Source organism: Sorex araneus, chromosome 2, assembly GCF_027595985.1.
Source record: "Sorex araneus isolate mSorAra2 chromosome 2, mSorAra2.pri, whole genome shotgun sequence".
Lineage (NCBI taxonomy): Eukaryota > Metazoa > Chordata > Mammalia > Eulipotyphla > Soricidae > Sorex > Sorex araneus.
The window spans coordinates 281,230,981-281,257,069 of NC_073303.1; the positions used below are offsets into that span (position 1 = coordinate 281,230,981).

Genomic DNA, 26,089 nt, shown 5'->3' on the forward strand with positions numbered 1-26,089 from the left:
ACCCAAAAACCAAAACCAAAAACAACAGAAAAAGCTGTAAAGAGCTGTAAAACCAAGGCTGCTTAGGAAGAAAAAGTTCAAAACGCTCAGCAAGGTAAAGCCATACGCCTCAGAGACAGTGTTCACATTTCATTAAAAATGATGCGTCGTCTACAGAAATGAACTTACCTGGAGCAGGGGTAAGGACACACGGGAGGCATCTCCAAGACACTGGGGGAGGGAAGCGGTCACTCTGGTGGTGAATGTGGCATTGCAATGAGACACATGAAATGGTACATTACCAGTATTAGTAACTATTACAAGACGCTACACCAGTAACTGGGAGGAGGGTATGATGCTTACTGTGACCCAATGACTTTAAAAGGGAGGCGCTGGAGAGGCTGGAGGACATACAGCAGGTAGGGCATTTGTCTTGCACGCTGACCAGCCCAGGTTTGATCCCCAGCAGCTCGTATGATCCCCCAAGCCCAACACAAGTGATCTCTGAGTACAGTCAGAAGTAAGCTGCCGGATGTGGCCCCAAAAACAAAAAGTGGGAGGTTCCTGAACGCCCATGATCCCGGAGGCCCACTAACTACTTTCGACACCCAGAGGCTTCTTGCAGAAATGCCTCTAGACTGAACTAAGCTATGGGTGAACTAAGCGGCCCCTGCCTCAGCAATGGAAAACAAATTATCAAATGAGGCCTTTTTCAGCAGGTCTGATTGTTGGGGGAAAATTCCAAATTATAATAGTGAGTTTTATGTTGAAATATTGAATGTAATCAAAGTAAAGAGAGAGTAAAGTGAAAATCATCAGCCACACAGGCGGGGGCGGGGGGATGGGAGGTATACTGGGGTTCTTGGTGGAACATGCACTGGTGAAGGGATGGGGGTTTGATCACTGTATGACTGAGACTGAAATCTGAAAGCTTTGTAACTTTTCTCATGGTGATTCAATAAAAAATAAAAAATAAATAAAAGTAGGAGCTGGAGCTGGGAGTGGGCTCCAGTGGTTGGAGTGCACGCTTCACCCTCAGGAGCGGTGGTTCCGGTCCAGCTCTGGAACAGGAATGACCTCTAAGCAACATTCTGGGAATGTCCCTTGAGCACTGCTGGATGTGGCCCCAAACCCAACTCCCACTCCCACCCCATAAAAAAGGAGCCAGTAAGTTCAAGAGAAACAAAACAAAAACAGGCCAAGAGAATAGTGGCACCCACTTTTAAGACTATTTCCTCAGATGATGGGCGGTAGGTCCTGCTAGTGAAGCTTATTACAGTTCATGTCAGTCACCAGGGAACTGCAGAATTCCAAAGAAACCCTTAAAACCCAGGAGTGCGGTAACTGGGCAGCATAATGGAAGGGTAAAATAAAAGCAGCCAGACAGGGTAAGGCAGATGAATATTTACAGTGAATAAATTCCAGAAGTAAGATTTACTGCTGAGACACAAGCCAAACGTTAAAATTATTGCCGAGAGAAGGAAAACAGCAGCTACAGTAATTATGCTGATGGTGAGATCATTTTCTAGGTGAAACAGTTAAGCCTGGTCTTTGTGCCGATGATAACTGAACTACAAAACGGTGTCAAGTGACTCAGGACTGGGGCACATGCTTTGCTTCCACACCTGGCTATGAGCAGCATGCTCAGAGTAGCCCCATGTATTGCCCCATAATGCCCCCAAACGACATAAAAATGACAATGACTGCTTTTTTTCGGCTTTCATTCTCATTAACGTTTATTCATTTCTTTTTAGTTTTCCAGTTTTGGGGGTCACACCCTGTGATGCTCAGGGCATCGCTCCTGAAGATGTTTGGGATGGCAGGGGTGGAACCGGGGTCAGCTGTGTGCAGGCAAGCACCCTACCTACTGGGCTATGGCGCTGAGGTCCTGGGTATTTCTCATCTTTTTATAAACAAGAGATCCTCAAGCTTTGTGACACATTAAAATTAACTGGAGTACTTAAAAAATTTTTATACCAATTCAATTAGAATGCTAGGCTTGGGATGTCACTCAACAATAAAGCTTGTGTGTCATGTCCTGGATTTGATCCCCGATATCATAGTGAAAAAGAGTAAACAAGGAAAACCCAGAATGTCTGAGGATACATATAAGGCATTAGGCATCAGTAATTTGTTTGCCGGGGCACACCTGGCAATGCTCAGGGCTTACTCCCGGCTCTAGACTCAGGGATCACTCCTGGCGGGCTCAGGAGACTGTATGGGGTCTGGTCCAGGCATCAGTAGTCCAGAAAGTTAGCTGGCAGCGATAGTGCACATGCGTTCTCTGCAGGGTCCCCAACACCATCCGATATCCTGCCCCCCCTCCACAAAAAAAAAAAAAAACAACCTGTAGTTACTGCACTTCTTATGAAACAAAGTGCTTAGACGAGTTGTAAAAGCTCATTTCATGTACTTTTAAGGGTATGGCCTAAACTTAAGTTAAAATACCAGACTGGGGACGTGCCTCAGTGCCAAGAACACATGCCTAGGTTTGATCTCCAGGCACCGCAAACCTCAACTGAAAACCACAGCATGAGATAACCTTTTGAATTTCAGCTCAAAACACTCTACACAAAAATACTATAAAGCTGAAAGTTTAGGGCTGGAGGGAAAAGTACAGTGGCACTTGCTGTACAGGAGATCGTACAAGAGTGCTGCTGGTCTTGCATGCTGCATGCCGGGTTCGATCCCCTCCCTGAACAGAGCTAGGAATCATCCCTGAGCAGTGCCGCACATGCTCTATCAGAATATGCGCCCGCCCCCACTTCAAAGAAACACAAGTCATATTCTTATGCAAGTTTTTGCTGTCATCTCACTAGAGCCTTGTAAAGTTCAGTGGAGAGAGGGAGTTCATAGGTGGAATGAGTTGACAATTGCTCTAAGTTTTGCCCAGTTCTTTACTACATCCAGTTATTCACAATCTAATTCTCACTTGGGTTACAATTTCAAAAGGCTTAAAACTCCGTTTTGATTTTGATAGCCTAAATGTTAGCTAAGGACACAATTCCTCATTATTTTTAGGTAATAAAAATGCACATTTAAAGCAACTGCTTTAGTATATTCATAACATTACTTTAGATATCTAAATTGGACAGGAGCGACAGCACAGCGGGCAGGGCGTTTCCCTCGCACGTGGCTGACCCGGGTTCGATTCCTCCATCCCTCTCGAAGCCCTGCAAGCTACCAAAGAATATCCCACTCACATGGCAGTCTGGCAAGCTACCCATGGCATATTCAATATGCCAAAAACAGTAACAAGTCTCACAATGGAGACATTACTGGTGCCCGCTCAAGCAAATCAATGAACAATGGGAGGACAGTGCTACAGTGCTACTTTAAATATCAAGCCCAAGAGAAGCAAATTGTAACTTGCCTGCATTCTGCAGACCCATTAATGTCCCATTATAGTAGCTGGGCGGTGAATTAAAACCACAAACCCTGGGCCAGAGCAAGTATACAGCAGATAAGGTGTTTGCCTTGTGTGTGGCCAACCTGGGCTCAATCCCTGGCACGCCATACGGTCCCGATGCTGCCAGGAGTGATCCCTGAGCAGAGCCAGAAGTAAGCCCTGAACAGTTCGCTGAGGCCCCCAAACCAAAAAATAAATAAAACCACCAGCCTTGCAGTTTCATAGCACCAACTGTGATTTTCCTTACTAGCTGATTAGCCCCATTTTTTTTTTTTTTTTGGTTTTTGGGTCACACCCGGCGATACACAGGGGTTACTCCTGGCTCTTCACTCAGGAATTACCCCTGGCGGTGCTCAGGGGACCATATGGGATGCTGGGATTAGAACCCAGGGATGCTGGGATTAGAACCCAGGTCGGCCGCGTGCAAGGCAAACGCCCTACCCGCTGTGCTATGGCTCCAGCCCCTTAGCCCCATTTTCTGTCTCCAGCTCCCTAGATTTTTTTCACTTCAATGCTTTCATCAGTTTACCACAGCCTGACCTCTTAACCAATTCCTGCCACACACTCCCAACCTACTCCAAATACCTCATCGTAACAAATATCCCAAACTTCACAGTCTAGCAGAGAATCAAACAAGCAAAATATTTAATGTGCCAAATTGTAATTGAGGAACTGATTCAAAAACAGGTGTTGGGGAACTATAGACTGCAGACTCCTACCTCATACCATATTCAAAAATTTGACTCAAAATGGATCAGAAGTCTAAATGAGAGCTAAAACCTCAAAACTCTTAGATAAAAATCTTCAGGATCGTGGACTAGAAGTTTTTTATATCTACTCAAAGCACAAGCTACTAAAAAAAAATTCATCAAATTGAAACTTCTGGGTTTGAGACACTTATATTAAGGTGAAGATAGCAAAAAATGTTTACAAATTACCCAGAATAAAAAATATAAAAAACAAAAAACACCTGTTACAACTCATGACAAAAATATCCAACCAAAAAATTAGCAAAGACCTCAGCTGTCATTTTCCAAAGATATATAGCAGTAAACATATGAAAAGATACTCAAAATATTTTTTTAATTAAGGAAATGCAAACTTGACATCAAAGGTCGAGTACAAAATGAAGAAATTGAAATCCTCATGTTTTGGATGGGAGTGGGCTCTCAACACTTTTCTGAAAGAGTTTGGTAGCTTCTCAAAGACTCTACCATGACTCAGCAATTTCAGTTCGAGACCCAAGAAAACTGAAAGCATGTTATACTGAAAGCATATCATACATTTTTTATCACAAGAACACTATGGAAACAGCCCCAAATATTAGGTTGAAGAATGGATCAATAAAATGTGGGTATCTTTACAACAGATTGATAAGATGGTGCAATATGGGTAGACATAAATATAACTAAATATACTAAATAAACTAAAATACACTGATAGAAACATGGAAGACTTCAGGTGTCCTATTTTTCTTGGCTGCATAATCTGTGTGACTGGCTTGTGTAGTGCAGACAGGAAGGCAGTTCAGCAGCTGACAGTCAAGTCTGGCGGTCAGTACATGGGACAGCTGAAAATGAATGAATGTACACACCTCATTGTGCAAGAACCAAAAGGTAAGACTTTTGCCCAAGTGGGCAAATGGAACATGTTTTCTAGTATTTAATGCATTAAGATCTTTGAAGATCAGCTTTTTTCTTTTGATGGATATATCTAAACCTAGTATGATCTTTTCCATAAAATTTTTACAAAGCCAACTTGGTTCACATTTCATACCAAAGTAATTCATGATTATCTTAGTGTTTATTTAGGTATTTGAATGTTTGAAAAACAAATTTTGGTGGTTATACCTAAATTATCAGTTGTTTCAAATACCCTGTAAAAAAACTGATATTAATAATTAAGTATACTGCATAGTTGCAAGCTACTGAGAGTATCCCACCCCCGCGGCAGAGCCTGGCAAGCTCCCCGTGGCATATTCGATATGCCAAAAGCAGTAACAAGTCTCGCACCACCGAGATGTGATCCCGGGGGCCGCACGCATGTGCGGCCTCTCCGCAGCTGCTCGAGCGTGAATCCAGACCCTGCAAAACCTCTTTCGGCATGGGCAACTCTTCGCAGAATGTCTCCAGCCTGAGAACTAAGCCTCGGCCCCGTGCCCGCCCAGGAGAGGAAAGGTATTTCTCTCTCTCGCCTCTTTCTCTCCGGGGATGAAAGGCGCGGTGTCCGCCATATTGAGACGACCACAGATTGGGTTTTGAAGCCTGCAATGATCCAATATCTGGAAGAAATCTCCCTGGACTTAATTGTTAAAGTACAGAAATTCAAAACCGCGCAGCCGCGACCTCATTTGTCTTCACAGTAGGTCTGACTCTAGTGGGGTACTCCTAACAATAGTGAGGTTTGTGTTGAAATATTGAATGTAGCCAAAGTAAACAGAAAGTAAAATGAAACTTATCAGTTACAAGTATAACTGAGACCTAAGCCTGAAAGCATTGTAATCTTCCACATGGTGATTTAATAAAATAAAAATTAAAAAAAAAAATAAAATCACACATTCAGGAATGAAAAAAAAAAAACAGTAACAAGTCTCACAATGGAGATGTTACTGGTGCCCGCTCAAGCAAATCGATGAACAGGAGACAGTGCTACAGTGATGGGTAGAGCTCAGTAACATGCCAAATGATAAAGCAGTGCGTCACCAAAGACCACATAGCCCATATATAGCTACTGGGGGCCCAGGGTGTGTTCAGACCACACAAAGCAGTGCTTAGGCTTATTCCTGGTTCTCGCTTTCGGATTGCTACAGAGCACTGGCGTTAAAACCAGAGGGGACTATGTGCCAGGCAAGTGCCTTAACCCCTGTACTATCTCCAGCCCCACATTCTAGCGCTTTTAATATTAAATGTCCAAAGTATGAAATCTGTTAAACAGGTAAGTTGCCTATGACTGGGGGCCGAGTGGGGAGTGGGGGAAGAACTGTTCATGGGTTTGGAATTTCTTTTTTGGGGGGGTGTGGATGGGTAATGAAAATGTTCTAGAACTCGAGGAATGAAAAGTGCTTACCTTTGAAAATATATGGAAAAAAAACCGACATTTTATCCATTTTGGTTTTTGGTACTAACTCGGGAAAGAAATTTACCAACACTTTAGAAGGGTAACTTTTATTCAAGGTGGGAAAATAGTTGGCTTAAAAAATATAGTGGGCATTAAACACAAAGACACCACCAGGTGTGGCCAAAAAATAGAAATAAAAACTACAAAAGGGCAGAAACTAATGTAGTGCATGGGGTAGAATGTGTTTCACTTGTATAGAGCTATGGTTTAATGCCTAGAATACCTTCCTCCTCCACCTTAAACTACGGGGGACTTAAAAGTAAAAGAAAACAGGGGCTGGAGCGATAGCTCAGCGGGTAGGGCCTTTGCCTTGCACATGGCTGACCGGGTTTGATTCCCAGCTTCCCATATGGTCCTCTGAGCACCGCCAGGGGTATTCCTGAGTGCAGAGCCAGGAGTGACCCCTGTGTAATCCCTGTGCATCGCCGGGTGTGACCAAGAAATAAAGAAAAAGAAATATACTTGGCAGGGGGCACGTGGGACGGGATATATACTCAGCTCTAGTCAGACCTTACTCCTAGCTCTGCACTCGGAGTTAATGTGGGCTTGGGGGACCATATAAAGTGCCTGAGATTGAACTTGAGCTTGTCATGTGTGCAAGGCAAGGGCCCTACCCAGTGTACTATTGCTCTCAAGGAATGCTTTTCGTTTCTTGGCCACACACCATGGACTCAGGTTTCGGCTACTACCAGCAGAGCTTGGTGGACCATTAAGTGATATTAAACCCACTTTTCACAGCATATACTTAGTCCATTGAGCTTTCTGGTGCCCTGCTTTCAACTTTAAATAAGGCTGCCAAGAATAATCTAAAGTACTAAGAATAACTAAAAAATAAATATTAAATATTTAAACTATCATTACAAAAACTGTTTTGAAGCATACAACAATCTAGAAATTTAGGGACTATTAATCTAAACTAAATTCTTAAATTCAAACTGATTGCACTTAAATTTCCCCCCCTTTCTGGGGCTGGAGCAATTGTACTGCAGGTTGGTACAGAGGCCTTGCACCCAGACTACCAAGGTTTAATCCTGGCACCATATGGTCCTCTGAGCACTACCAGGAGTGATCCTTGAGCAGAGACAGCAGTAAGACCTGAGCACCATCCGGTGTGCCCACACCCTCCTTTAAAAAAAAAATACAAAAATCTTTTCCCCTTCCCTTGGTTTTCGGGCCACAGCAGCAGTGCTAGGGGAGAATGGCCCACCAGGGATGAATCCCACACTAACACCAACAATGTGCTCAGACACAAGTTCTCCCTCCAGCCCGTTTCTTAAGAAGCACTTTAGTACCTAGTAAGATCACAGACTTCATGCCTTTCATGATTTAAAATAAAACTGAAGATTCAAGGGCAAAAATGCATTATGATTTCTGAGAATTTCCAGGATAATTCTGAACTTTCATTCCAGCTATCTGCTATTCTGGGCACTCTGGGAACAAAACGGACTGCAGAGATCAATGCATGCTTCAGCGTCTTCCAAGAGAGGAAGGCCACAGGGGCAAGGAAAGACAGTAAGGCTCTTCCCTTGCACGCAACAGCCCCCAGGTTCCACTCCTGGCACTGCACATGGTCCTCTGAGCACTCAGTCAGACACGGCCACTGAGCAGGTGGCGGGGAGGGGAGTCAAAACTACAAACATACCAGGCTGTGGTGAAGCCCTGGATTCAAGTACCAGTCACTGGTAAAATCCACCACCACCCAAAAATGAAAACTCATTACACTTTCAAATCCATATATTTAATTTTTATTGAATTTGTTAATGTTAAGAGTTCTTGCACTGCCAAACCATGCCTGAGAATTCAAAGAAAGAAATGGTACAATGGACAGCCTCATCCACCCATCATACAGTATATTAAAACTTGATTCATGTGCATTTTGATAATTTCACAATCTTTTAAAAAGTTATGAGTTGTAATTTAAAATCTCCTGCAGGCCTTCAGATTTCTAGTCCACTAAGCCATTAAATAACATTTCCACATATTCATCTCAGTTCATTCCTCAGTAACATAGCCCCCCACCCCCCAGTAAAATTCTACTAGAAAAAAAGAGCATAATTTCCAGGGAAAATATGTGGCTCAAGGTCCAAGAGATTATTTGTTAAGATTTTTGGCTCTCAAATAAAGCCTTCGGTTTAAATCAAGTCCCTTGTGTGGTTCTCTCCCCCACCCCTCCCTAATCACCCAACCTCCTGTTCAGGCTGGTTCAGCTACTCACCCAAGTGAAGTCAGAAGACAAGACATTCTTTCTGCCTGCCACCTCAAATAACATAATTGCCAGAACACAGCTGGCAGGTCCTGTCAGGAGTACTGTAAACCTCCCAGGAGTTCCATTCCTGTAGTAATACTTTAATAAAGACTAAACTCCTTTAGTAAAAGGCTCTTATATCAGGGTATTGTACTCATTTGCTTCAATCCTGCCAGTAGCAAGTCTGCAACTCCTGCATTTGGCAAAGGTATTTATTATACATATAGAAGTCGACTCTGCATCATGGTCACACACCACTCTGAATATTTCTAAAGACTCAAAGATACAAAACTAGGAAATTACCAGACTATCTCATTAGATGTAAAGAAACTTCAGTAATCACGAGCTGCTCCTTTAAATTTCCTTTAAGGATTAAGTTGTAATTAATTATTAAAACAGAAGTGCTACATCACCTGTCTTTCACCCCTGACTTCCCAAATGAGCAGCGTAAGACTCACCGAAAGGTGGGAAGGTGGGTAACAACTGGGACCATCACTGCACCTATAGAATGTTCAACACTTTGAACATTAATACTTGAATGTTCATGAAAAATTGGGCACAGTATACCTGGAATTCTCGTCAAAGATTATCCAAGATCCAAACAACTTAAATGGGTTTTAGGTGAAATTCTGCTCTCATGGCTTTGAGTTCACAAGGACTAATCCCTTGGCCCTAGCAGAAACCATACTCTTTCCACTACAGTTGACTACACAATTTAGACCTGATTCAAGGAGGCTTAGCAGCACCTGAAATAGAGCCCCCTGCATCCACTGCCCTTAACATTTGACATCAAAGGCAATTTGGTTCCACTCTAGGGATTGGCAAATTCACAAGACATTTCACAATTCTAATGCATATTTCAGGTTATTGAACCAAGCAATATGCTGTCAAAGAATTTATTCCAAGTCAAAGCGAAAAAAGGCCTTAATGTGGAACACAGAAAAAGCACTACCCAAATTTAAGAAAAAAAAAAAAAAGACTAAAAGAAACAAGATTAATCCCACCCCCCCCTTTCCCACTTGAGGGACCCGAGTTTGGTTGAATTTGTGGTTACCTCAGAATACAACTCAAAGTTTAAATTAGAAATCACAGCCCTACATAGATTATCTGAATGAATCAGTTCTTTTGAGCGGCATGTTCCAGGAAGTCTAACACAGCCACAGCCCACTACAGAGAATATTCCTTAAGGATGGGGCACAGGACAGGTTAATTAAGGTCACTTAAATCTTCATCTTTTACAGCAGATCAGAACCCAGATGGCTGACTTTCTGCAGGATTTCTGATAGGAATCCAGTAGAGCTGGTTTCAAGTTTCACGACACTTAATAGCAGTAACCTTCTTATCCAGAAGTTGTGATCCACATGAAGTCCACAATGAGTGCAGCAAATCTGAGGTAGTCAACCCTTACGAAGGCTCAGTATCTGAACATAAAAAGATTTTGAAATGACCACTGGCTGCAGGGTTTGTTTGGTTTTTTTTTTTGTAGTTGTAAAGTAACTATGAAAGAACACTGCTGAATCTAGTTCACACATTTATGTAACAGAAAAATCACCCCTAAATCCAATACACATTAAGAATAGTTGTGACACTTCAGATTTCCATAGTGCAATAGGGTTGGGTCTGCATCAGTGGCTGTAGATCCAGCAGAGATCAGGTGACGAACGGCTGTTGGCGGTAGTTAGCTGTAGTCTAGTTACCTTAGAAGGGTTAGCAAAGACCATTCCTTAATTGTACTGTGTGTGGCTGCTTTTCTGATTTTCAAGCACAGCATACTGGTTGTCTAGCTGAAGCTTAACGACCTGGTTTTTTGAAACCTCATCCCTACCTCTATTTTTGTGTTTTACTACTTCAAAGCTCTTCTCCATTTCTTTATCCCTAAGGGAAAAGAAATGTAATCAGTAAATATCTCTTCTATGAGGTTGCTTTGAAAATATCCGAGTTAAAATTGCTACCCTTTAGAAAAATACTGAAGGAGGTGACAGAAGGGGAAAACTGGTATATGACATCCTATCACTTTTAAGGCTTCAGGCAAGCAGGAAACACAGTATTCTATTTTCTGTAGAAGCACACATCCACTATACACTGTAAGCCTAACTCAGGAACCACGCAAGACACAGAAACTCTTATTTTGACTCTGATGAGTTCAGTTTCTTTTAGATCATCTTTTACTTCTAGCAGATAAAACAATGTGCTTCTTAATACATAAAGACAACAATTTTCTTATTCAGATAAAGTTCTACTCTTCATTATTCAGTGATTGCTTGTCACTTTTAAGTTATGGAAGTGGACCAGATTGTGAATCACTCACTGTGCTCCTCCCTTCAAAGGCCTCTTTGCAGGATAGAGCAGAGGATCAAATCCAAGTGGGAGGTTTAAATTCAAGCCAGCTGTGCTCTCAAAAAGGCAAAACATCTGGGAGTAACTAAGAAGATCACCCCCTAAAAATTTTATTTCCATCTGACGTAATTTACATTTATTCCCACTTTATTTACTTAATGTCCATAAATAAGATGTGGATTTACCATATATGATCATCTAATTTCAAGTAAAATTCATTATAAAAGTAGTTGCTAAAGTAAGATTTTAATACTAGACTTCTAAATGCCATTATCTTTCTTACATCTACGCACATTAACTTGACTATGTTGGAAGAAAAATAACCAACAATGTTTTATAAGGAGGTTTAACTGGGTGAGAACAGTGTAAATGGAAAGAAGAGAAAGGCATGCAAATATTTACCTTTGGTGATACCCCCTTTCCCCTCCATGCCCCTCCTCTACCCTTCCTGGGTAAACCCATCCCACCCTAATTACAGCTGCCGAATCAGGGACAGTCTGGGCTTTCCCAATAAAGAGCAGCCCCTTGAACTGGAAGCCTCTGCTGTGGGTTTTCTTATCTCCTACATCTCAGTCCCTGGTAAATGAACAGAGTGTCAAAGCAAAGTGCAATAAATTAGAGTACTTACTTCCGGCTTTCTACATGCTTGGCAGTGGACTGCAGGGATGGGAACTGTGTATCGCTGTAAATTTCTGGTGGTCCTTGTGGCGTTTTCCTTGTTGTGGTTAACCTGGCCCCAGGTGGTCGATATACACCACTGGTCATTACTGGTTCTGGGGTTTCTGTAACTAACAAGTCAAAACAGTTCAGATAGATTCAAATGCCAGGTATTTTAATTAGCAATTCTTGCTTTTCTGTCCACTTAACAATTACCCCCCCCACACACACCCCTGTTCTACATACACACAAAAGCAGTGTACGCAGGATCTTAGACAACAGACTCTGAAGAAACAAACGTAAATATTCTATTTCCCTAGGATAGTCTTAAAATGCCTCTTCCACGTCTGGTGTAAGGGTTAAGATACTTGCCCTGTATGTCTCAGATCCAGTTTTGAAATCTCTGCCACCATGTATGGTGCCTGAATGCCTGAGCAGCACCTATACAGCACTGGGTGTCAACCAAACACCAAAACCAAAACCAACAAAAATACCACCACCACCAAGAAACCTCCATCAAGTTTATAGATCAGAGAGCAAAGAATCACTTCTTTTTTGAGTGAATTAAATGTCACACATGAAGAACGCACTTACTAAAACATACCCCCCTCAGAAAAAAAACTAGAAAAAAAAGATGACTAATCAAACTATTCATAACTTTTTTTTCAGGGATGGGGGAAGGAATGAATACCCCACAATGCTCAAAGATTACACTGTCTCTGTGCTCAGGAATCACTCCTGGTGGGACTTGGGGGACCATGCAGAGTGCCAGGGATTGAACTCGAGTTGGCTGTATGCAAGACAAGGGCCCCAGGGCTGGAGCGATAGCACAGCGGGTAGGGCATCTGCCTTGCACGCGGTCAACCCGGGTTCGAATCGCAGCATCCCATATGGTCCCCTGAGCACCGCCAGGAGTAATTCCTGACTGTAGAACCAGGAGTAACACCTGTGCATCGCCAGGTGTGACCCAAAAAGCAAAAGCAAAACAAAACAAAAAGACAAGGGCTCCCTCCTCACAGTACTAATCCTTGATCCTATTCATTTATCTTTAACAATTTCCTGTTTCCACTTCAGCAGTGGGTTCTTTTTAAGATTCCTCCTACTTATGCCCATCAGAGTAGATATAAAATAGTTTGTTTTCCACTTAAAATCAAAGACTTCATTTTAGGGCTATAGAGCTGGCTAGAGCACAAGCTTTGTGTGCAGGAGGTGCAGATTCAAATTCTGGCACTGTATATAGTTCTGTGGGCATCTCAGGGAGAACTTCACAGCAGCAAGCTAGACACAAAACTAAACCCCAAACAACCTCAAAACAAAAACCAGAGAAATATCCATGGGTGAGAGGAGTTAATGGGCTGGGAACAAGTCTGGGTTCATCATTAGCACTGTGTAGAGTCCTGATCATCGCCAAGAGCAATTCCTGCGACCAGGGACAAGAAGCCTCTGGGCACCAATGGGTGCAGCGCCTCTGTCCCCTAGGCCCCCATAGAAATAGCCAAACCAGAAAACAACTTCATCTCAAATGACCATCTCCACCAGCCACTGAACTACTCAGCTACTTCTGTAAAGGCTTACTATTCTCTAACTCTTACACAGGGAACAGCTCTCGCAGAACACACATCCCCCACTGAGCCCTGGTGTGTCAGCTTTGTTCTAAGCTGCAGTGAGATTGTAAATATTAAACACTGCTGCAACAGGGCTAGCCACTACCACACAAGGCTACTTAAAATGAAATAAAGTGCAAACACTGTTGCTCCTGGAGAAGGAAATAAAATATGTAGAGAGGTGTCATGCTGAAAACTGAGCAAAAGCCTAATGAACAACAAGCTAAATTTGGGCCAACAACTTTCTAAATAACTATTTACTAAAACAAACACGACTGTGGTATTACCTATTTTTTTTACTACAACAGAACTAAATAATTATAAAATATACAGGACCCTCAAAATATAATATCCTAGTTATCCCTTTCCATAGTTTACAGACAGACTCTCATTAGAGTACAAAGAGACACAACGTGTGCCTAGACAAGAGCAGAGAGAGCAAGGAGCTGATTAACAATGAGAAAGTTGCAAGGGGGACAAGACGTCATCAGCAGGTGTAGAAGTCACTAAAAACTGCTGCAGGGCCAGGAGCTAGTATAGTGGTTAAGGTCCCCAAGGCACTGAAGGTATCTCTGGTACCGCCGAACCTGAGCAACATCACCTCCTCAGGCTCTCGTACAGAACAGTGATCCAGTGGCCAAGAATTACCCACACTCCCTGGGCCCTGCTTAGGGGGCTCCCAAAACAAAACACCGTAGCGTCTATTCCGACTAGACAGGACACCACTGGAGGCTTGTGAGTAGCACAGGGACAAAATCTGCCAGATTTAAAGGGCTCAACTGCTTGTTGTGTTGGGAGCTGAGTAACAGGACATGGTTTACAGAGAGACGGTACAGCGGCTAGAGTGTTTGCCTTGCATGTAGCCAAGCCTGTTGATCCTCCACATCCCATATCCCTGAGCACAGCCAGATATTGTCCAAGAATAAAAAACCAAAATGGGCTGTGATCAGCAAAGAATACACCTCAGTAATGCACATAAAGACAGCCCAGGGCTGGAGCAATAGCACAGAGGGTAGGGCGTTTGCCTTGCACGCGGCCGACCCGGGTTCGATCCCCAGCATCCCATATGGTCCCCTGAGCACCGCCAAGAGTAACTCCTGAGTGCAAAGACAGGAGTGACCCCTGTGCATCGCGGGTGAGACCCAAAAAAAAGAAAAAAAAAAAAAAAAGACAGCCCAGGCTTGTTCTTCAGTATCTTCCTACGCTTGTTTCTATGTATCACTGCTTGTTTTCTTCACACTGGAGAGGCCCTAGTTCTCTCTTAAACATTTCTTTCTCTCCCTAGTGTCTAACTTAAATTTCATTTGATAAACTATTTTGCTTTCACTTAAGAGGACAGCCCAAACCAAGGTGGTAGCACTGGGGAAGTCATGGTATACTTTTAAAGAAAGGCCAAAAAAATTTGCTGCCAGATTAGGTTTAGACTTCAGAGCAAAAAGTCAAAGTCGACTTCAAGGTCTGTGCCTAAGCTACTGAAACAGTAACACTGCTGTTCTGTTTGACAAAGGTTGCAGGGGGGACCTGATACAAGGCACTTCAGTTCTGAACAGGAGACTGAGATGCTGATAGGCAGTTTAGGGGGTATGTCTAAAGTTCAGGAAAGAAATGAGTCTGGGATGTGAATTTAAGAGTTACAGGCATGGAGACCTTGTCAAGGGAATGAACAGACATCAAAGAGGAAGAATTAGCAAAGGAAACAGAATCAACCAATCTGTCCTGTTAGCCAAGAGAAGACTGTCTCAAAAAGGCAAGTAAGATGAGAAGTGGGAATTGGAGTTAGTAATACAGGCCATTCGAGATCAGTAAGGACAGAAGTAACACAGCAAAATGCTAGAAAGTATGCAAAAAACAGATAACTGGATATTATGATTTGTTTATTGCTACATTATCCTACATTAACATAATGGGTGGGCTCCTTGAAGCTCAGTGGCAGAGGCACTTGACACCAGTGTGTGAGGCCCTGGGTTCTATCCCTGACACTAAAATAATAATAATAATAATAATAATAATAATAATAATAATAAGTACTACTACTAGTTATTAAAAGCAGTGCTTCTCAAGTAGTAGTAGTAGTAGTCGTAGTCGTAGTAGTACAGTGCTTCTCAAACTGTTTTCACTCTTGACCTCCAAAGGAATTTTTTTATTGGGGTTGTTTTACTGTGGAAGAGGATGAGGAAGTTTTGGGTAAGCCCAGCAAAGCTCAGGGAGTCGCTTGGCTAGGTACTTGGGGTGAGGCTTCACTCCTTGCAGTGCTCAAAGTGCACAAGGGACCATGCAATTCTGGAAACAAAATGTGGGCCCCCTGTTTGTAAAGCATATGCTCAGTAAACTGAGTTACTTCGTCAGCCCTTAAGAAACCCTTTAAGACACCATTTTGTTAATTACCACTAACCCCAAACCAAGAAACACCACTGATAATTATATATTTCCAACCCTCTGGTGGGCTAGAATCATTAATGATGTAACATTTCTTACAACCCCAACATTTTCTACTCCCTTGGGAATGAAAAAAATTTGTCATTCAAGAAAACGGAATGGAAGCAATAAAAACATGTCAACACATAGGTAAAAGTATACTTAGTCTTAGCTATAAAAAACTGGAGCAAACGCTTAAATGTTAAAAAAATAATAATAAATTAACCGCCAGGGGTGATTCCTGAGTGCAGAGCCAGGAGTAACCCCTGTGCATCGCCAGGTGTGACCCAAAAACAAAACAAAACAAAACAAAAATTAGCTTACATATAAATTAAAGCCGAAAGACATGCATCCTAATTTTAAAATTCTATTCCTTAGGAAATAAACACATTTAAATCTCTCTCCTTCCCACCCCCCCCACCCATCCCCACAAGCATGTAGTTAGGTGAAATGCTAGCCCTATATAAAATCATACCTAAACATCTTTGTGAAAATTAATACTAATTACCTATTACTGGAGCAGGAGGTGCTTGTACCGGAGCTGTCTTATTCCAAGGACCTGAAGATTTTTCTACACCACCACCACCACCTCCTCCTCCTCCTTCTTCCCAATTGTCGCCTGGATCTTCTCTCTTTTCATTATCATCTTCTTCCTTTTCACTATAGGAAGAGATAAACAAGTGAAATCAATTACAGAACCACTAAGAAAGCTGTTAGTCCAAATCTGCATGACCCAGGGTACAAACTGTCAACCTTTGCCCTCATTTTCTATGACAATGGTCTTTCCGGTTCTCAGTTCATTATCCTTCTTTACCCTTCATTATCCTTCTTTACACGTTCCCTCTTTTCAAACACTGCTGATGTTCTTTCCCTGGCTTTCCATTGTGATAGGGAAAGGTGAAAATATCTCCCACCACAGATGACTCCCACCCCACTGTGTAGGACTGTCATAGCTGCTCTTGTGCAACAACAACAAAAAAACCATCGGGGAGTGCTTTACTTCCATTCTTTCAAAATAAGAGCAATGATTTCCACCAGGAGGTTCTAGAACCAAAAGGCCATGACTGCAATCAGAAAGGGTAGAAAAAACAAATTTATCAATTTGCATTTATAGCAGACCACAAAGTAAATAGAATGGACAAAGTGGAAACAAAAAAAATGGACAGTGTAGGTTATCCTCCTTACTAACAAACAGACCTATGCACCCATTTAAAAAATGTGTTTGTGTACATATAATGTATTAAGTATAAATATATATTATATATATAAGCACACAAGGCTCAACCTGTAATAATGTTAGTGATCTCTTACACAGGGACTCTAAGGTTCAATACAATAATTTTCAGTTTCCTCTAAGGAAACCTTTTCTGGATCAGTTTTAGTGGATTATTCATAACAAGTAATACAAAGTAAATTATTTAGTATTTACCTTTCAGGCAGGCATGAGTGGTAGTGGCAAATTTTGAAATAATGGTGGTGGGATGGTGTAATAATAGAGGGACTGGTGTTGAAATACTGAATGTAATACATTATTGTCAACAATTTTATGAAAATAAAAGATAAATAAATAATATGAGGAGGAGCCAGAGCAGTAATACAGAGGTTAGGGCATTTGCCTTGCACACGGTCGACCTAGGTCCAATCCTCGACATTCTATATAAGACCCCAAGCACTGCCAAGAGTAATTCCTGTGTGCAGAGGCCAGGAGTAACCCCTTAGCATTCCTGGGTGGGGCCCAAAACAATAAATAAATAAACAGGTATTAGGAACCAAAAAGAACAGCACAAGAGTATCTGCTTGTCTTTCACATGGCTCACCCTGGCATGAAATGGTCTCCTGAGTACCACCTATGACCCAACAGTGCTGAGGTCTATGCCAGCAGTTCAATGCAGAGCCTGCAGAGCCATGCAGTGGTGTCTTAGGGGATGATACAGTACCTGCAATCAAACTCAGGCTGGTGCATTGCCCCTCTGTCCCCTTTATATTTACAATTAATTGAATAGTGCACTGATTCATACAAATGTTCAATTATGTATATTAGACTAAAAATGTTCTCTCTCTAGTGACTATTTGGCCATTGATATATCCAAAGCAGAGTTTACATTAACTGAAAACCAAAAAAATCTGTTATCACTTTAGGGTCACACCAGCAGTGGGGACTGAACCTGGGCTGCAGGCAAGGCAAATGCCTTCTCCTCTATACCGTTTCTCAGCATTCCTTCCCAAATGCTGATTATGTGAATAGAATACAGACAATTTTTATATAGATATTTTGTAGATACCAAATGTCCTAACAGTTTTTCTAGCTCACCAAAACCTTCAAACTCCAATTTGGGCCTCAACACGTGGCTCAATAGCAGAACACGTGCTTTGCATGGTATGATGTCCTGTGTGCAAACACACCCAGGGCAAAACTAATTTAATTACAGCAGAGCCTTTCCATATATTTCCACATTCCAGAAAAGGTCACATTTCCAAAACCAAAACTCTGAACAAGAAACATGTTGAAATAATTATTTCCATTGGAAAGAATAATGCTACAATTTGGTGTTTAACACAGTATCAGTTAAATTTCATCTTTTTAAACACTATCAATGATTACTATAAATTCATCATCACAGTTCAAAGCACACTGACACAAATATGAGTAACTCTTGTAAGCAAGATGTATAATTCTAAAAAAAGGGTAATTTACTGAACAAGAATCTACGTTGCCAGGTAGCATTCCACCCACTTTTCAGATTTCAACCTCACATTAATACTGAGGCAAAAAGACCTGCTGTACATAGCTGAAGAAACTGATGCTCAGGACATTTAAGTACTTTCTTTTCCCAGAACTACAGAGTAGCAGGGTTAATAACGAATCTGAAGCCCATCCTCTTTCAGATTGCCTCTTTATGTTATCCTATTTATGACACTGATACGTGAGAATTTTTCTTAGTACAACCAATCAGAAGGATTATGCATCCCGTGGCTGCATGTTTGAGGAACAGGGGTGGGAGACAGCTCAATGAGATGTAGTGCATGCCTCTGTGCAGGAACTCCAGTACCCCATGACTGGTGAATAAACCAGAGCACCACCGAGTAAGGCCCAAAACAGGAAAGAAGAGCAGAGACTAGAACATGCTGAGCTTCTTACCTAGAGACAGGAGTACCCTAGTCCCTCCTCCCTCAAGAGCAGAAGCAGCTCAACCAAGCCCAGAACTAAAGGCTTCTGGGGAATGCTGGGCATCTCCACTGGTTTGACACTAGTATGTGACCACTACTGGTCACAGTAAAATGGAGAAAATTGGCATGATGAGCTATGCCCAGTTTTCAATGTCACTTCATCTCACCCAGAATTTTTGCTTGTTTTTAGGCCACACTAACGGTGGTCAGTATGATGTGAAAGGCTGAATCTGGGGCTCCCATATGCAAAACATACATTCCTGCCCACCTCCCCAGTCCTCAAAAGGTCTTACTTTTTTGGTTTTTGGGTCACATTTGGTTTTGGTAGTACTTAGTTGTTACCACTGGCAAAACCAGGGAACAAACCAGGGTTGGTTGCAAGCCAAGCAAGCACCTAACCTCTGTCTGTTCTGTCTGTGCTATATCGATCCAGTCAGTTCCAAAGATTTTCCTTTTTTTTTTTTTTTTTTTGCTTTTTGGGTCACACCCAGCGATGCTCAGGAGTTACTCTTGGCTCTGCACTCAGGAATTACTCCTGGTGGTGCTCAGGGGACCATAAGGGGTGCTGGGAATCCAACTTGGGTCAGCCGCATGCAAGGCAAATGCCCTACCCACTGTGCTATGCTCCAGACCCTCCAAAGATTTCTTGACCTTCCTAATGGCAGACTGTTTTTCAACTGTGCTCCACAATACCCTATACATCCCTAAAATACACACTGGCGTCCAGTGAAGCATTCAGCAGTCTGGCACATACACGTACAATAGTCATACTAGTACTTGCTACAATGGTCATACTAGTACTTGCTACAATGAACACAGCCTAAATATAACAGTAATTTCCCTCTGCAAAGTACAGTTTAATCAGCTCTACTTAACAGATTCAATTATTTATATTTCTTAAAAAGCTTCTGAGAAAACCACTATAGAAACATGATAAAAGCTTAATATTTAGTAACCTCAAAAACTACATTAAACTCTTCCTTTCAAAAATCCATTTTAAAGACAGGAGGGGAGAGGCCAGAGCAATGGCACAGTGGGTAGGATGTTTGCCACAAATGCAGTCTACCCAGGTTAGCGATCCCTGGCATCCCCTATGTTCCTTTAAGTATCGCCCAGAGTAGTTTCAGAGTGCAGAGCCAGGAGTAACCCCAGAACATTGTTGGGTGTGACTCAAAAGGTCAAAATTAATAAATAAAAATAAAGATAGAAGGGGCCAACATGTCCTACTCAACCAATACTCTTTGAATACCTTCTCTTATCTTGAGAAAGGTATTCTTTCTCAAGAATTCATCTATAAATGTTACTTTAAGTAAAATCTGTTTACCTTCATTTTACAAAATTTGACACAAGCCCTTCTAATATTAGTACTTAATTTCTGGTCCAGTTGGTAAACATGAGTAACATTATTACCCCCTCTAGAAAGTACTTATCTCTGCTAAAGATGCAGCATGCTAGTCTACTTTAAGAGCAAGTGTCAATGGTCTGAACACTTGCACTGCATGCAGAAAGCATGAGGCTTCATTCCACTGCACTGAACTGGTAGCAGCTCTGAGCACTGCTGGGCATAAATTAAGGGGGGCGGAAAAAAGCAAAACAAACCAAAAAAGGACTAACTGCAGCGGCAATACTGCAACTGAAGACAAAAAATGGTAAGTAGGCCTGAGCAAAGTTTTAACAGGTACTTAATTTTACTATTCCTGCAATTTTCTGGGATTGTAATTTTTCAAAGAAAATGGTGCATTTCAAGACATTTTAAGTCCACTTCCAAGGTTCTGCTTTCTTATATGCCACTTATCTGTGATACTAAGGTTCTTTCAGGAAGAAAAGGATTATACATTAATCTGATGTGGCTCCAAATGCTACTCCTTCTCAAATTTTGGTGCGATAAACCAGGCGTGATTGCTAAATAGTAAATTCAAGTGAATTATCCTTCATTCTAACACATTAAACAAATACAAAATTAACCAAGTGGACATTTTAAAAACATTAGAGGTCCGTACAACAGCCCCAGCGTCTCAGTTTTGCAGAAAACAACACTGAGGTGGGAGTGAGCTCCTCTCCGATCCAGCAGCTTGCTAGGGGTAGGTAGGTAGCCCCAGCACAGGTGGACGTAGTCTCAAAACAAACATATACACTAGAAAGTCAAATGACTTACCCAAGGTCATACAAAAAGCAGTAGGGCTAATGTGAACACAGGTTTGTCTTTCCCTGGAGCCTATATTTTTGCCATGTTTTCCACCCTTTCCTATGCCTATGGACCAACCTATCTTTCCTTGGGGACTCTCTTTTTGTTTCATTATTACATAAGACAAAAAAGAGGATATTCAAGTTAAGTATTCTGAGGTCATGAAATTTTTTTTTTAAAATAATTATCAGTCCCCACTGTGCTACTTAATTAAGCCCTTCCTTGCTTTTGTTTTTTGGGTCACACCCGGCAATGCACAGGGGTTACTCCTGGCTCTGCACTCAGGAATTATCCCTGGAGGTGCTCAGGGGACCATATGGGATGCTGGGAATCGAACCCGGGTAGGCCACATGCAAGGCAATTGCCCTACCCACTTGCTATCCGCTGTGCTATTGCTCCAGCCCCACCCAGCCTTCCTTGCTTTTAAGTTCCCCTTTAGCAAATGATTTTGCTGGTTATTTTGTTGCAGGGCCACACTCAGGATGCTGAAAGGTTACCATAGGCTCTACACTCAGGAATTACTCCTGGAAGGACATGGGGGATCATATGGGATGCCAAGGATCAAACCTGGTCAGCTGTGTGCAAAGCAGAACCCTACCCACTGTAGTCTTCTACATTCCTAAATGCAGAGCCAAGAGAAACTTCTAAGCACCATGGGGTGTGGCCGCAACCGCCCCCCAACTAAAACTGCTAGTCTTGTTCAGTTAAGTTCAGCCAGACCAAACACGACTGTGTTTCTGTTCCACTTCAAAATCAATCTAGGGCCTGCACGCAGGAAAGGCTAATGAAAAGCCTCCTAACTCTACTGAAGACGGAGGAACCCTACACAGAAATGTGCACCCCGAATGACCAATAACTGCCCACCACCTTCCCTCTCCATTTCTACAGATCACATCTCAGAAGAAAGGAATTCAATTTTCTAAACTCCACCTCTTTACAAGTACCTGAAAAACGGGGCCAAAGAAATAGTATAATAGACAGGACATTTGTCTGGCATGCAGCTGACCCGGGTTCAATCCCTGGCTCCCCATACGGTCCCCTGAGCAACGAGGAATGATTCCTGAATGCAGAGCCAGGAGAAACCTGAGCCACACCAAGTATAGGCCACAAGTAAACGAAGTAAACAAAACAAAAATATCTGAAATATGAAGGAAGCCAAGAAGCAGCTGGGATTTAAACTTCAGTCTTATCACTTGTACTTAATGCTACTACAAAGAAATCTGATGCCACATTTAGTAAGTTTCCCTCTATCAGTAAGCCTTCACTTTGGTTAAGCTCATGCAATGTAAAACCTAGAGCATTAATGCTTTGCTAAAAAGACTGACTAAATACTTAGTTAAAAAGATTGGCCATGGTTTTCAAATAGAAAAAATTGACAAACTATGACATGCCAGAGAAAGCAAAAGGCATATCCTGTATGAAAAATGGTTTCCTTCCCCACTATGCCACATGAGCAAAAGCAAAAAGTGCAAATTTCAAACTGAAAAGTTCCTTGGGATAATTTCTTTAAACTGATAATAAAGATTTTTTTTTGTCTTAAAGCAATAGAAATCATATGTTCACTTTTTCTACTTTACAATCCTCTCAAACTATGACATTTACATGGGTCTAACCTGATTATCAGACTGGATTTCATGGGTAAATATGCTTCTCATTTCAAATCCTATAAACAAAACATTTCAACTTAAAAAAAAATTACTGTTTTCTGTTTGTTTTAGGGCCACACCTGTCAGTGCTCAGGGGTGCCCAGGATCAAACCCAGGTCAGTCTCATGCAAGGCGAACACCCTACCTGCAGAACTCGCTCACCCCAGGTTTCCTTGAACTACAAAAATACACACTATAAATTCCCTTATTCCCTTCCTATAATATTCTAGGGAAATTCCCTCTGCAGTTAGTGCTATGCTGGCGGGATGAGGACAGTTATTACAAAGGTGTGAAAAAAAAAAAAAAGAAAAACTTTCTACGGTGCTAGCAACATTCAAGTTTCTTAATCCTAGTATAAATTACATCGGCTCCTTGCGTGGAATCAAACATCTATTACTGGTGAGGCTCTGGAAAAGTACAATATTTTTTGAAACAAAGAATTTCAAAAACTTAAGTTCCGCCTGGCCCATCAAAAGCGAAAACTCGCCAACCATGAAATCCACTTTAGTTGTCCCAGGAAGGCGAAGCCCAGACTGGAATTCGGGGAGGTCTCCCAGGGCTTGGGGGGCGAGCGCGACGTGCGACCAGGACTCGGAAGGCCCGGGGGAGGCGAGAGGCAGAAGGCGCGGGCCGGTGGGGCAGGGCCGGTGGGGCAGGGCCGTCGGGGAAGCGCGAGCCGAACACAGCTGGAGCCAGAGCGTACCTTATTTGCATCGCCTGAACTCTGAGGCCGCTGTAATCAACCTCTTTCTGCTCAAATTCTTTCCATTCATCTTCATCCTGCAACATGCAAATACCATTCGATCGATTAGTTAACAAGGCAAAAGACGAGACTTTAAAAAAAAAAAGGGGGGGGTTGGGGTGGGGGACCAAGTGGCTGGGGGCGAGCAGACACCCGCGCTCCGCTCCAAGCCCGTGGCGTGATCCCGAGGCCCCGAGGCCCCGCGGACGCAACGTCCCGCCGACAAACGCTGGGAACTTCCACGCGGCCGCTCCGCCCGGGGCGGGCACTCGAAAAGCCACCGGGGACACGTCGGATTTGAGTCAAGACGAGAGTCACCCCCGGGGCGGGCTACAAAGTCGGCCTCGGCGTGGCCGGGAGGAGACTTCCCCCCGCCCCCCCCCCACCCGCCCCAGGCCGGCTCGGAGCGCGGCGGCGGCCGAGTCATGCCCCCTCGCGATGCCACACACGCGATTGTTCGCCAAGGCGGCTCCCGGGACGGGGCTGAGGTCAGAATTCCCCGGCGCGGGCGTCAGCCGCCGGCGCCCCTTGCCCGCCCGCCCGCCCGCCGCCGCCGCCCGGGGGGTCCCCGCGAGCGCGGCCCGAGGCCGGCGGCGGCGTCACGTGGCCGCCCGGAGCGCGGGGCCGCGCCGGCTCCTCACCTTGGTCACGGCCTTGGTGGCGGCGCCGAGGCCCGCGGCCCCCGCGCCCGCCGTCCCGCCGTCGCCCGGCCGGGTGCCCGCGCCCGCCCCGCCGCCCGCCGCGCCCGCGACTCCGCCGCTCCCGCCGGCGCCGCCCGCCGAGCCCGCGGCGCTGGCCGCCCGGCCGCTGCGCTCCTTCTTCTTCTTCTTGTCCCTCTTGGCGAAGAAGTTGTCCAGGCTCCGCTCCTCCGTCTCGGCCATGGCCGCGGCCTCGGCGGCCCGGATGGGTGGGGCCGGCGGCGGGCGCGGCCCGCGGGGCTTCGAGCTCCGGGGTCGAGGCCGGCGGCTGGGGCGCTCACGCCGGCGGGCGCGGCGACGCCTCAGTCCCGCGGGGTCGCCGAGGCGGGCGCGGCGGGGCGGGCGGCTCCCCCCCGCGGGCTGCCGTGAGGTGGTACGCTCCGCCGCGGGCCCCGCGCCACGCCGCGGCCGCCCTCCGAGTCGGCCCGGGCCGCCGCTGCTGCCGCCTCGGCCGCGGTGCACGAGCCGGTCCGCTCCACCGTCGCGGGAGGAGGACACGGAGCGGCGGGGCCGGGGCGCCGGCGAGAGTGCTGGGAGCGCGGCGCCGCTTGCAGGAGCAGGGCACGCGCGCGCAGGCCCGAAGAGGAGGGGAGAGGGGGTGGGGAGGGGAGGGAAGGGGAGGAGGGAGGGCGGGCCACCAGAAGCGAGAGGCAGCGCCTGCGCCTGCGTACTCAGCCGCGCCTGCCGCTGTGGGCGCGCCCGGGGAGGGTGGTGGGAGGAGGCGGAGGCGGGGCTGGCAGGCGAACCAATCAGGGGCCGGAACGAAACGCTTAAGCGACAATCCCCTTCCCCGGACGGGGCGGGGCCGTAGAGAGGGGGCGGGGAAACGGGGTATGCTAAATAGGTGACGTTTGGATTACTCCGGTCTCCATTGGCCGAGGGTTTAGGCTCGAGGGCGGGCACTTAGAGGGCGGGTTTGGTGACTTGGCTGTCCCGGTGCCCGACTAGAGGCGGGTGTCTGTGCGCATGCGTACGGTACACGTGTGTTTCCTAAGGCTGGAGCCAGCTGTGGCCTGCTAGTCGTTTGAACTTCAGCGAAGCGGAAAGGAGCGGTGTTAAAATAACTATCGAACCTCCTGCTCTGCTCCCTCTGTACTTCACTTTCTCTGGTCTGGCAGCTACTTAATGTTCTTTCTGCGCGATGATTAGTAAGATTAGTAATGATCAGTAAGAGGAGTAGCCTTGAAGTTTAGAGCTCATTTACTAAATTATCTGACTAAATTAATATAGGTCACATGGTAGGTGAAAGGGGATTGATTTTGCCTGAATTACTCTTTATTAGATTCGTCTACGATGGTCAAGCTAAATATCTCTAGCTTGGTCTGTTAAATAGGAATTTTGACCCCTGCCAAACAGTGGGGAATTTTGGCCCCTGACAAACAGTGGGGAATGTGTTATTCGCTAGTTGCCCTCCCACTGGGTGCAATTTATTTTATTATTAGTAGTAGTAGTAGTAGTAGTAGTATTTTGAGTGGACTGGAGCGATAGCACAGCGGGTAGGGCGTTTGCCTTGCATGCGGCCGATCCGGGTTCGATTCCTCTGTCCCTCTGGGAGAGCCCTGCAAGCTAACAAGAGTATCCCCCTGCATAACAGAGCCTGGCAAGCTACCCTTGGCATATTGGATATGCCAAAAACAGTAACAAGTCTCACAATGGAGACATTACTGGTGCCCGCTCAAGCAAATTGATGAACAACGGGATGACAGTGCTACAGTCCAGTGCATTATTTTGAGCACTGGCCCCTGCCGTGGTTTGAATCAGGACAATGATGGCTGATTATCTTTAGTTTTTAGCACAGTGGTGAATGTGTATGCTTTGCACACTGCCAAGTCTGGTTAGGTCCCTGACACCCAGTGTTCTACCAGCCATACCAGGAGTAGCCCCATT

The 26,089-nt window shown here is 44.4% G+C and overlaps 1 protein-coding gene across 3 annotated transcripts; it reads right to left on the minus strand.

Moving 5' to 3' along the window:
* Nucleotides 1-8,234: 8,234 nt before the first annotated feature.
* On the minus strand, nucleotides 8,235-24,537 carry CDV3 (CDV3 homolog). Of its 3 annotated transcripts, none has more exons than XM_055128794.1 (5): nucleotides 24,146-24,537; nucleotides 23,466-23,542; nucleotides 16,272-16,423; nucleotides 11,716-11,875; nucleotides 8,235-10,171 (listed from the first exon to the last, which is right to left on the minus strand). In XM_055128794.1, exons 1-5 carry the CDS (start codon nucleotides 24,383-24,385, stop codon nucleotides 10,165-10,167), a joined length of 636 nt encoding a protein of 211 aa, XP_054984769.1. In that variant the 5' UTR covers nucleotides 24,386-24,537; the 3' UTR covers nucleotides 8,235-10,164. The 3 variants fall into 3 exon arrangements, with proteins under 3 accessions (XP_054984769.1, XP_054984770.1, XP_054984768.1); XM_055128795.1 differs by lacking the exon at nucleotides 8,235-10,171 and adding an exon at nucleotides 10,178-10,447; XM_055128793.1 differs by lacking the exon at nucleotides 8,235-10,171 and adding an exon at nucleotides 10,454-10,625.
* Nucleotides 24,538-26,089: the final 1,552 nt, after the last annotated feature.

Coding starts and splice junctions, on each gene's coding strand:
- CDV3 (XM_055128793.1), bottom strand. CDS start 24,385: ATGGCCGAGACGGAGGAGCGGAGCCTGGACAACTTCTTCGCCAAGAGG. Junction 16,424..23,465: donor GTTCAGGCGATGCAAATAAG/GTACGCTCTGGC, acceptor CTCTTCCTATAG/TGAAAAGGAAGAAGATGATA. Junction 11,876..16,271: donor ACCTCCTGCTCCAGTAATAG/GTAATTAGTATT, acceptor TTGACTTGTTAG/TTACAGAAACCCCAGAACCA.